At 41.0% G+C, this 12,760-nt stretch overlaps 1 protein-coding gene across 2 annotated transcripts; it reads left to right on the plus strand.

Moving 5' to 3' along the window:
• The first annotated feature begins 326 nt into the window (after nt 1-326).
• Nucleotides 327-10,921, plus strand: LOC145441557 (C2 domain-containing protein 5-like). Of its 2 annotated transcripts, none has more exons than XM_080319453.1 (21): nt 327-1,299; nt 1,408-1,494; nt 1,556-1,727; nt 2,809-2,904; nt 2,968-3,152; nt 3,714-3,859; nt 3,924-3,990; nt 4,051-4,182; nt 5,761-5,869; nt 5,973-6,087; nt 6,169-6,269; nt 6,590-6,719; nt 6,781-6,892; nt 6,956-7,035; nt 7,283-7,394; nt 7,461-7,593; nt 8,304-8,401; nt 8,462-8,548; nt 8,617-8,739; nt 8,811-8,999; nt 10,200-10,921. In XM_080319453.1, the coding sequence occupies exons 1-21, from the start codon at nt 1,210-1,212 to the stop codon at nt 10,848-10,850; spliced, it is 3,015 nt and encodes a 1,004-aa protein (XP_080175579.1). In that variant the 5' UTR covers nt 327-1,209; the 3' UTR covers nt 10,851-10,921. The 2 variants fall into 2 exon arrangements, with proteins under 2 accessions (XP_080175579.1, XP_080175580.1); XM_080319454.1 differs by having other exon boundaries at nt 4,051-4,170.
• Nucleotides 10,922-12,760: the final 1,839 nt, after the last annotated feature.

Below are 12,760 nucleotides of genomic sequence, written 5' to 3' on the forward strand. Positions count from 1 at the left end.
GTCGAACCGAAGCAAGATAATAATGTGTTGATTTTGTTGGTCGTGTTGGTGCCTTGCATCTCTAATCTGTGATTGAGATTACTGTACCACATCGACTTCCCCTTTTTCCGACACATGCAACTTTATTTTAATTTTTGTCCTGTTTTATGCCATATCTTCTGTCATAACATTCCTCATTTACTTTCTTTTATCAATACTGGTGTACCTGACTGCTTTGCAGGAATGCCGCAAAATGTTGCTGCAATCGTAATCGCAAGGGGGCGTTGCAGTCACCGATGGCTATGCACAATTGCACATTTCACAGTGCAGTTTGGCGCGTAGCATAGGTGGGATAAATAGGTGCTCGCGTAGTTATGAGTCTTATGACTATAGTTAAATTTAGTTGCGAGGTCGGCAGCCAACCAGTCCATACATCTGCCAGAGATCTCCATCCTCAAGATTACCGGGCCACGACTGACCTATCGATCTCGCTTCCCATAACATGCCGCCCTAGTTCTTGTCGCTTTCTTTTTGTATACTATCTTCTTTACTTTCATTCAGTGTGCATGCCTCCTCTTTACATCGCCTAGGCCAAGGTGGGTGTCAGATTCCATAGACTACTCCTTGTCGCTTCGACATCTTCCTGTCTTTTCATTGTATCGCATTTTTTGTGGTGTATTGAACTGATAAAATTGCTAATAAACCAATGATGATGATGATGATATTTAGTCATCGAAAATTTGACCTGTTTGTTGTCGAACAAGGTCGCCAAGGGTATTAAATCATCAGTATAAGTAAGCCACGATTTTTTTTGACATAGTTTTTAGAGTTAAGATAACTTTTAGAGCCTGGGTGAGGTCAATTCATTCTTATCAGCCTATTCTACTTTAAGAAGCGTGCTGTTCTCATTTTAAAATGAATGGTGGTGGTATCAAGCGCCGAAGAAGAATTTCAAATAGTATCCCAAGCAAGGTCAAGTTCTTTATTTTTGTCTGCAAAATCGTGGTGCTTTGACGATGGAGATACGAAGGAAGCGTGAGGTTATCGAGTGACCTTCACCTAGTCTTATCCCTGTGTTTCCTGGAACTTGTATTTTGTATACTCTCTCGCCAAATTTTGGAAACCGTGTTTTTCTTCATCCCTACACATACCAATACAAAAATTGATTTAATTGTCACATTGCCATGTTTGTTCATTCCTTGTATACTATATTTTTAGCAGAAATCCATCATGCCAGGTAGACTAAAAGTCAAGATTTTGTCCGGTCGCCACTTACCTGTTATGGACAGAGCCTCAGAGTTGACCGATGCTTTCGTTGAAGTGAGTATTGCTATGCTTCCCAATTCTGTCTCTGGCTACTGTTTCAGATTAGTAGGATACATCCACGCAGACTCAGCTACAACCAGAGCAACTCCTTTTATTCAACAGATAAAATTCGGAAGTATCACTCACAAAACTGATGTTTATCCAAAGTCATTAAATCCGTCTTGGAATTCAGAATGGTACACTTTTGAGGTAAGATATTACTTGATGTCAAGTCAACCGTCATGTTCCTAGTTAACACAGTGTGTTTTAGGTAGACGATGAGCATTTGCAAGACGAGCCTTTGCAAATTCGTATTCTCGACCATGACACATACAGTTCACATGATGCTATCGGGAAAGTTTACATTGATATTGACCCTTTGTTGTCATCCGACTCAGCAAATGCTATACATGGGTGGTTCCCTATTTACGATACTTTACATGGTAAGATGATTTCTTTGATAACCATTGTAGTTTTGTAATGTTTCATATCCATTCTTCTATTCATTAACTATACTGTAAAGCTATGACAAATATATTTTGATTTGCTTTCAAGCTAGCAGTGCCGAAGCAATTCAAATAGCCTACTTACTGACCAAAAGAGAGTGCATTTGATGCTTTTATGACTTTGATGTCTCTGGAAGAGCGTGGTCTCATTTTTCGACAATACTACCGTAAATTTAATGTGTGCCCAAATACCATATCCTCAGTATGTTGAAATTAATAAATTATTACATTTGACCGTCATAAATACGGTACTGGAAACACTCTCGAGCATTCCTTTGCTCTAGTAGAGTAGGCTATTGATCAACCTTAAGCAATCTGTATCATCATTGAGACACTGAGTGACGTCTTGTGGCCTCCAAATTCTGCTTGCACAATTAAATAAGGACTTGATAAATATTAGGGTTGTGGATTTCATGCTATTATTGTATTTGGTATCTAATTTATATGAGAAGATGTTAAAAATTGTATCATGAGTTCGCCACATCTGGGAGTGATTGCATCTGAAATCATAAAAACTGACTGACATTGCGACTAGGGAGTAGTACAGAAATTGATCCAAATATCGGATCACCAAAACTTCTTTTAATATGGGAATTTCGGTATGATGTCATGCTTTTGGATCTTGCGATAAATAGTAAAATTCCAATCATTATTGAGCTCATACCAGAGTCCTGAACATAATATGTTATCGTGTCAAAGTAATTTCAATGACATCAAGTTTCACAAACTGTTGCTCATCAATCAATCAATCACGTTTATTTTGTTATCGTAAGAATAATGAATAGAGAAATGATGAAAAAATGATAAAAGGACTGCAATAAAGGGAAACAAAATCCTAAAGTTAGCTGCAAACCGTGTACAACATGAAAATGTGTTGAAAATTCAAAAAAAATCATAATCTAATCCAATAATGAACAAAATATTTTGATAAATAAGGCGAATAATAGCCCTTTAAGAATACAGTAGATCAATAGATATGGAGCTTACGTAACACCACCACTTGACATTTGATTTCAAGGTATTCGCGGGGAGATCCAGCTGTCAGTAAAACTGGAATTGTTTGCCGACTTCAATCGCTTCAAAAAGTCATCTTGCGGGATAAAATTCCTGCGTGGTAAATCGAAGCTAACAATTCTATGTTCTTTTCTCTCGTATCGCCCGATTTATTTCTTTGTAGGTACAGCCACGCCGGAATGTTATCGGATCTCTGGTATTCAAGGATTTGTGGAGGAACTCATCGTCAGCGAAGATCCGGTTTATCAATGGATTGATAAACTGAGGACACCGCGTGCTACAAACGAAGCACGTCAGCGACTTTTTTCACAAGTGTCCGGAGAACTACAGAGAAGAATAGGAATGAAGGTTTCATTTATTCTTCATACGCCATACCATCAGTACGCAAATCCGATCGGAGATGCACGGTTTTTACACTAAGATTTTATCATAAATTAGCAGTGCTGGTTTTCAAAACATGCAAAAACTACTGACAATTAAAGCAGAAATCAAAATGTCTGGAAGATATTCAAGCGAGTAGTTTGCAGAATTAGATATAGACAAGGCGTTTCTTATGTTAGTCGATCGCCGGCGAAAGCATTCAAAAATATTGCAGGATGCATCTTCGCGACTAATGCAGATGAATTGATGGCGGTCAAATTTCCGAAATTGAACATGGTTACCGTGACATGCAACGTTGCTGAGTTCCTACATGATAGATTTACTAATAAAATATGTGAATTAATCCAAATACTAATTGGCAACGTCTTTGCAACAGATAATTTTAGCAGTTTGATTTCAAAAATTGTTGAAGCCTAGTTATGGTTTTCTAAAACACAACCATTTGAATAAGAAGCCTAATTAGTTAAAACACACACGGTACTATGGAGAAGCAGAATGGTACCAAACAGTGACCAGCTCTACATTTAGGTTATCGAAATGGGCGGAAATGCCGTTGTCGGTTATCACCAGCACTTTGACATCGAAGGAGAATTCGGTGTTGTAGTACGGGCGATAGGCACGGCCGTTACTCTGGACACAAATCTTCGAATCGTCACATCGCCCATCCGCCCCACGTGAGTAACTAATGCGATATATGATTTTGGTCATGGCCTTGGTAGACTTGATGTTGTTTTGCAGAACACCGACTTCTCAGCACAGCTGTTCTCCCGGTAACAATACTCCGTTATCGGAGTCTCCTGTTAAGGTAAGCTATTGTGTAAGCTATTATGTAAGCTAGCTATTGTGTAAGCTGTTATGTATTCAGTACTTCGGAACCGGTAGATCATCGTCTTTGGATTCAGATACCGCTACTGGACCAGGAATCACAGTGTCTCATGCAGGCACTGCTTGGAACACGGCAGGGAATGTTCAGGATATGGCACCGGTAAGCTCCCCTGTAAGTATATGCACACTAGGGTTGTTCAGATTTGAAAAATTGTCAGAAAACTTCGATGCTTGTGACCCAAATGATGGTTTAGTACATAAAAACACTTTTATGAGCAATTTTGGTCATCTTCGTCGTGATCTTCTATCCCCGAAAACCCCCCAAAGATCCACCGGGCAATTCTACTTACTACTGGATATGCAATGTTGACCACGTCACCGGTTTATAGCTTTTGTGACATCAGTTGAAAACGGCCGTGTAGAGATGATATATTGCAATAAAATAGCCATGATTTCAAAATTGTACTTAACTGCAGTCCCATAAAGGCCACATGCGTAATGATTTCACTCTGCACAACCTGTCTATCATGCTCATGGGAATCATGTATTGGTTGCACCATTGACATCGGCTTGTTTTGGATCGTATATTGAAGAAGCGCCGTTGGGTTGCAATTTGTGAACAAATACTGATATTCCCAGCTAGTTTTCATCCATAAGATATTATTCAAAGGTATGTAATGTCAGTAATACTTTTCTCAACTTCAAATCATCTGTAAAATACCGAGTTATCTTATTTTATGGTAGACTGCAATTTAGTTGAAGAAGAATGCCTGAAACAATGCATCAACACAATGTTCAGCGCTTGCCTTATAGATATTCTTGTCATATTCCATACGTTGTCAACCTCTTCAACAGTTAGAAGGACACAGTCCTGCGCTGTGGTAGTTTCGGGGCGATTTTCTTTCAGATATGGCGGGTGTAGTAGAACCTCATCTAGAGTCGGTAACTTGGAGTGACTAATACACTCAGATAAATATCCTTCCGAATAGTGACCAGAATATCAGACCAAATAGTGGACAGACCTGAATCTTGTTCATGGTTGGTCCGCAAAACCCATATCCGCTTTGTTTCAGACTTTCCTCTGCAACTAAATTGCAGTCTACCATAAAATAAGATAACTCGGTATTTTACAGATGATTTGAAGTTGAGAAAAGTATTACTGACATTACATACCTTTGAATAATATCTTATGGCTGAAAACTAGCTGGGAATATCAGTATTTGTTGACGAATTGCAACCCAACGGCGCTTCTTCAATGTACGATCAAAAACAAGCCGATGTCAATGGTGCAACCGATACATGATTCCCATGAGCATGATAGACAGTTCATGCAGAGTGAAATCGTTGTGCATGTGGCCTTTATGGGACTGCATTTAAGTACAATTTTTAAATCATGGCTATTTTATTGCAATATATCATCTCTACACAGCCGTTTTCAACTGATAACGTCACAAAAGCTATAAACCGGTGACGTGGTCAACATTGCATATCCAGTAGTAAGGGGAATTGCCCCGTGGATCTTTATGGGGTTTTCCGGGATAGAAGATCACGACGAAGATGACCAAATTTGCTCATAAAAGTGTTTTTATGTACTAAACCTTCATTTGGGTCACAAGCATCGAAGTTTCCTGACAATTTTTCAAATCTGAACAACCCTAATGCACACCTATAAGATTTCGTGAATTGCACCTGTGCTATGCAAGCCAATCATTACATTTTGGTGCTAACGAGCAAATTATTATGCCCGCAGGATTCTCCTTTTCTGACAATGACCGAATTCCCTATGAAGTTCTTGGTTCATATCGGCGGCGTGGTGAGTGCGCATTCTGTGAAGCTTCTTGATAAAATCCATAACCCAGGTATGGTATACTTAAAACTGGACATATTTATTCCTGTACTGTGACTTTAATTGCTAAAATTTACCAATATTACATCGAGTGGCACAAATTCCCTTGCCTGTAGATGCTCCGGAGACTCGAGATGCTTGGTGGAGAGAATTGCGACAAGAGATCAAAAGCCATGCGTTTGCCCTCGAATGCAATGCCATCGTCGGTTATAAAGAATTCACATCCATATGGTATGGTAATGAGCTGCTATTGTCGGCACAGGTGCATTTTGTTTAATTGAAAAACTAATGTTGCCTGTTTTGTCTTTGCAGTGATGAATTGATCTTGCTGTCAGCGCAAGGAACGGCCGCAGTTGTCGATGGCAGCATTTTCACCGTACCTGGCCAGGGAAACGAAGCGCTGTCTCTAAAGGGTCTGTTCTCCTCTGTGCAGAGATATAAGGATCGTACCATTAAGCACTAGCTGTATTAGCCCACAGTTTGGTGGTCGGAAGTAGCTAAGTAGGTTGTAATTTAAGAAATTGCGTATGGGTGGAATCCATTGCCACGTTACTATGAGTGTAACAGCAATTTGATGATGTATTGTTCACTTTTGGTGAAGGCATGGGGAACTCTTGGTTCCTTTATTAAGTAGATGAAGACAAATGTGTGCTATATTGCTAATATTTATGGAAGGCATTTTGTGGAGCATCTTCCAAGTTGTCCAGCATCAATATACCTGGGTTGATCGCAGATAAACCTGTTCCACCGCATTCGGCCGCATTGATTCTTGACGCAAGTAATCCGTTTGAAAAATTCGAGTTTAGGAAGAGGCATAACTCTGGCAGCGGATTTGCCATCACCCCACCGAGAATGGTAGCGAGGTGCGTTTTACATGTTGTGAGGTGCGTTTTTTCCAACTAAAACTATCCGTTTAACATGAAGTATTCCAGTAGATCCCGCGCACTCGAACGCGAGATTGTTTCAAGTTCCATACAGTGCCGATCCGCCTTTTCCTATCAAAGTCGGTTATTCTACCCTTGATCCAACTATTCAGGTACCGTTATTTATTGGTACGGTGTCACATAGTTCGTGATTTTATTGTATATGTCTTCTAAAGGTGCCTGAGGTTTTGTTCACAACTATCGATGTCCCTCGAGATGTTCACATTACTGGGAAAGGAACTTTGATTCATGCAAGGTCTGTTGCTCTTTTCAATGTAATTGTGATAGCATACTATTTCATGTCGTGCACATTGCACCAGATGATGAAATTTGATATGTAATCATTGTTTTGGTTAACTTCACATTTTGTAAGACTTATTTACGTTGAGATGATAATCATGGTCAATTACTTTATCAACTTGTGGTGAAGATTATTGGACACACTTTCACAGCTGCATCAAGCAATATTATGTGTTCCGCCTCATGTCTTTATGTTGATCTAGGTTTTGCCGTAGCAAAAAGAAATCGCAAGGGGAGTCACATGCTGTAATTGTTGGTGATATCATTCCTTTTATCGAGTATGAACTTCACAAGCAACTGTACAATAAACTCAAGGTACCATAGGCCATAAGTCATTTGCGTCTGTGCACTGCACATTTACATCTTCTCAACATATTTTAGCTACGAGGAATGAATGTGTTGTTTGGGTTACAAACCCGGATAAATGTGGGGGAGAATATTGTGATCGGGACCGCCATCGCCACCGCAGCTTATGTAACAGCCCTACCTGGAAAAACTAGTGAAGATTTTTCTGGTGAGCGGTGCTTCTTAATCTATGTAGTTGCTCGCACTACTTTGTAATCACCAACCAGGCATAGGCAGGTACCTGCACCACTTCTTGAGTAACTAAATAGCACTTGAGCACTTCCGTTGATCCTACCGTGTGAATCACTGAACCATGAGCACCAAATTATTACATCATGGGTATTGGTATAACAAAGGCAATGCGGTTGAAAATGCATACTAAACGAAGCGTAGTTACACTATTGTATACGTACCCAAATGATTCTGCATCCGCACACCCCTGGTTACCAATCACTAATCTAGGGTAATTAGTAGGGCAAGTTTTTGTTGCAGTTAACTCCGCATTTATTTATTTATTTTTTACAAAAGTTGCACTCAAAGACCACATTTTGCTCGGTTGACTGAAAAAAGGTCAATTTACTGGCTCAGCTCCCGAAATACCCGTACTTCGGTGCTGATTTACGGTGTTTCAGACGAATTTGGCCGTGTATTTCACCAAAACCGAAAATACTGTCATGAAAAATCGAAAAAGCTGCAAAATGCTGCAAAGAGTTGCATGAAAAAAATGGACAAAAGTTGCAAAAAGTTGCACTATAAGATTCCTTCAAACAGCTTAAAACAGCATTCTACATATCTTACTAGTATTTAGGAAGCTGCCGGAAGCTGTAAAAAAAGTTGCAAAAACTTGCCCTTAATTAGAGCATCTGTAATTTTTCTCAGGTCAAAATGTGAGCAAAGTATTGTCAACATGGGAATCGCTCGCTCATATATTTGACGGAGAAGTCGAGAGATGCAAGGATTTTTTCGATCTGCGTCCAGTAATTTTCATGAAATTAAGTTTTGAAGTCACTCTTCATTGTGTATGTTTGTATTTACAGAATTTACCAATGGGCAGCGCTGCAGAAAACGCCGACACCTTATTGCTTAACGTCTCGTCCGAAAGCAGACAATCCCTACCTGTTACGGTAAATCCTACAGTCGCTTGCCTAGGTTTGACTGATTTCTGAAGTGTTGCATTCAAATATTTTGACAGATTGACGACACTGATGATATAGAACAGTTAAAAGGAATGGTCGATCCTTTGCCGCCAAAAAATTGCTGCATTAGTAATTGTGCATATGTACCCGGAGTGCGGTCGTTAGTGCGCAACTTGCAGGTATATCAAAAGTTATTTCTAATAGTAGACAACGTAACCGTCACCATAGTATTTTAAATGTGTTTGTGCAGACATTTTCCATGTTCTGGCGGGTGCAATATCGAGAGCGTGCTGGGGACCGTGCCTTAAATCGCGGTCTGAAGAATTCGTGCGAGAAAATGTTCGCTAGCTTGTGGCAGCGTCTCGGGCGGTTATCGCCTTACCTGTCGATTTGCGGAATGAATTTTGACTTGATTGTACCTGAGGACGACGAGATTCACGTGAGTTCTGTATACTCGCAACATCAGGTTGAATTTTTTGAACTGCTATTAAACTGCTGTATATGACAACCGTTAGGTTTGATACTAAGCCTTTCCTCGTTGCCACCTGCAATCGCCAACCTTACCCTTTCCTGAATGACTTGGTATTTTATAACCTAACAAATGATACTTTCCCTCAATGAATGAATTTTCCGAAATGACATTGATCAGCTCAAGCAGCCTAGTGCAAAATGTCTAAAGCACCGATCAGACCGAATACCAGTTAGAAGTGATCTTTGAATAGAGTATCGACTTTTTTTTATTGATAAACATGGCAAAGTCAGGATTCTTTCGTCGTGAAGTAACAGTTCTCGTACCCATTGACAAAGAATTGCTGCTAGGTTTACTCAGTGCAGAACTTATTTCGTTAAGAAGGACAGTGGTATAAGAGCAGGGCAGCCTTGATTAGAAGCACAATATGGGGAATGTTGGTCAAGTATTTTTCACAAGGTCAGGCAAATGAAGATAGATCAGCTGTTTAACGATATGTGTCTATGGCGAATGTGTGAACAATATTCGCACCAATATCGACTCAATTTCTCCTTGCTTACAATTCTGATACCATAATCACACATTTCTACCACACATCAAACGTCTCACTATCAGAACACCTTGAACTTTGGCAGAACTCTTATCCATGTAGGATTGCAGGTATAGGCTGTAGAGTGCACTTTTAGGTGGTGACGGTCGGTGATGATACGTAGTGTGTTTACAGTATCGGTGGGTTACGTTCTGATACTTCGGTACTAAGCAGTCTTTGGTGTACACCTTCAGATGATCAGGTGTTTGCTGTTCGCACTACGCGCGTTAGTATGATGCTGCAGCGGTATCGGCTAAGAGGTGCGAAAGATTGATAACTGAGGCAGCGATCTACGAGGAATCATGAGATCCAAATTCAAATGAGGTGCTACCGTGAGCTTTCTCACTACCGTCCGTACCTCACTGAACATTGAATATTTTACGAAATGTCCGAATCTTTTATTTACATTGTCCATGCTATCCTGTATTATTATACATTGACTGTGACGCAGCAAAATATCGCGTTTGTGTATGATGATGGGGGTGACGACCTTTTTGCGTAATAGATACTGTACGTCCATGGCCTATTATACATGCTTCAACATTGCATTTGGCGACATACCTCTTTATCGCTATTGCTAGATATGGATCTCGGGAGCTGCTGCAGAATACAAGCCAGTCGCCGGAGTCGGTTATCGCAGTGGCGAGAAAAAGTCATTAATGGAAGACTTGCAATTTCGTCTGGACATCGACGACGGGAAGAAAACCCCAGACAAGGAGAAACAATCCAAGGGACCGAACCAGTCACCTTTTTCCATCCGCATTCCCAAACCAGATGGGCTCCACGCTTCCAGCAGCGCAGATGATTCGGTGCTTAGTGGTACCGCTCGGCAGAACGATCGTTCTCGTCACGTCAGTGGCGGCTCTGGCCACGGAACCGCGACGCGTCACATTGAAATAATTCCGACCAGCCATGTACCAGGGAGGCGCGTAAGACGACACATTGGCTTCGTTAACATATTTCTTATTCGCGAGACCTCCGCTGTCCGCGGCGGCGACGAAGGCCTGCCCGGTACTGAGCCGCCGCGGGGTACTGGATCGTGTTGGTTCACTCACACTGTTCTTGCAGAGGTGCAAGCGATGCTACGAGCCCACGTGTCGGCCCTCGGCGGCAACGCGCTCACGTCTTATCGTATCGAACAGATAGCTTTGAGCGAAAGTGTTGCGAAAAACCAAGCTCTATGTCTAATACATGTATGCGGCGATGCAGTAGTGTGCAGTTCTTTTAGGTAATTTAGACTCTGTAACGATTTCATTGTGTCCCTTGAAACCCATGCGATCGAATATATCCTTCTCGTTTATAATTCAGAGTATGAGGCAGTATGTGCAGGTACAGGTTACCAATTTGCCTTAGTTTAGTTCAGATTATCATTAACGATTTTATCAGATCAATGTCACGATAAAAAGGAATGTGGAAGGAATGACCAGGCGGATTCAACCTTTTTGCTATTCACGGCGGCATTTTGGTTACATGTATGACTTAAGGCCGCATGCCTATAGTCATGCGCAATGGACCACCTGAACGGCAAATATCCGTATTAAATTGGCTATGGGTGGGGGGGACTTATCGTGGACGGACAGCCATTGTTGTGTTATGAGGCATCAATATTTTCTTGGGAAATACGGTACGCACGAACGTTTTAAATTGCAGGCGCCCCTGCAAGCTTTCCGTATGCACCGAATTCGCGTGTAGCCTAATACTCGCCTAACAATCAACGTACTAAAAGAGGGCGAATTTCGAAGAAAGAGTAAATTTGAGATACCTCGGAGGACATTACGATTCTCCTGAAAAAAACAGGCCAAATCCTCTCAAAATAGGGCATATGAAATTCCTAAGTATAACGTAAGTCAATTGTCTTATTTAGTCCAATTAACGCAGATCGGTCAAAGTTTAGACTTTGGAGGCAGGTACGGGAGAGACTAGTCTGTTCTGCATCGTTTGGTGGTAGCAGTGTGACATCACCCTCATTAGGAGTGTATTTATCCTAATTATTATTGATATTGTGGTAGTACTGTTATTGTTACGTCCAGCACCGAAACAGCGCTCCGTCGAGCCCCCCAAAACCTTGGTCATGTACCCCCATATCGTGATCAACCGAATTTCTGGGGGGGGGGGGGGGGGGCATGCGTGTCACTATATTGTTACATAAGCACAGGGCGATAATAAAGTGCTGAGAACGACCGTTGTAACTCCTATCAAGTTGCCATTAAACGTACTTGAAAACACTTGCTGTCCACAACAACAACAATATTAGTTTATATAAATAACGGATAATAATAATGGAGGGACCGTCACATATGTTACCATATTATGCGTTTATATGCGCGATGTGGCAGCAACTAGTCGAACTCCTTCTTTGAATTGAATCCACAAAGTATCATAAATACGCCTGATACATCAATTGGTGTCTGCCTGTTTCGTTATCTTTACATGCCGCCGCAACCGAAATATGATTATGCACCGATATTCCACAGTCTAGCAATTGTCTTCAATCATACATTTGGTTCGCATTTATTCCGGAAATTTCAATCTCATTCTAGATGGGGCATCACTCACATCAGTAGCCTAGTCCAGTACCCCCAAACTTGCGTTGTATTACGGAAATCTTCATGCATCCGGATAATGTTAATTACGTCAGAAAAATCATCTATCAAAAACCAACCTCCATATTTCGATGCCTCTTGACAAATTTTACGTAACGTAGAGGCGACAGTAGTTATTGGCTTGTCAGTCACGAAACGTAAGGTTACCTGGTTTTAAATTGCGTTTAACTGTCTCAACCTACACCAAGTAATAGGTAGGGATGGTGTGAACCTCTGAAAGGTTCAGGTTCGCGTGGACGCGAACCTTTTTGAAAGGTTCTGCGTGAACGCGAACGTGAACCTGATGACGTCACATGACGTCATATTGCTAATTCCAACCCTACATGTCAGTGGACTGATAGCCTATATTAATGTACACGACTAGGGCCACATAATGCGACAATACTCCACTACACATTGACGTTAAAGCGTCGTCAAATGTATCAACTGCGGGGCATTCAAATGACATAATAATCCCATAAAATCAATATTTTCAGTCGCTTTGCCTACAATTTCGACGAGGACTTGAAAGGGAATATAAGTTTACGCCTTAATAACGG

Source organism: Botryllus schlosseri, chromosome 6 (genome assembly GCF_051294905.1).
Source record: "Botryllus schlosseri isolate E-star chromosome 6, Bs_hap1, whole genome shotgun sequence".
Taxonomy (NCBI): Eukaryota; Metazoa; Chordata; class Ascidiacea; order Stolidobranchia; family Styelidae; genus Botryllus; species Botryllus schlosseri.

Coding starts and splice junctions, on each gene's coding strand:
- LOC145441557 (XM_080319453.1), top strand. CDS start 1,210: ATGCCAGGTAGACTAAAAGTCAAGATTTTGTCCGGTCGCCACTTACCT. Junction 6,720..6,780: donor CCACCGAGAATGGTAGCGAG/GTGCGTTTTACA, acceptor TTTAACATGAAG/TATTCCAGTAGATCCCGCGC. Junction 7,395..7,460: donor AACTGTACAATAAACTCAAG/GTACCATAGGCC, acceptor AACATATTTTAG/CTACGAGGAATGAATGTGTT.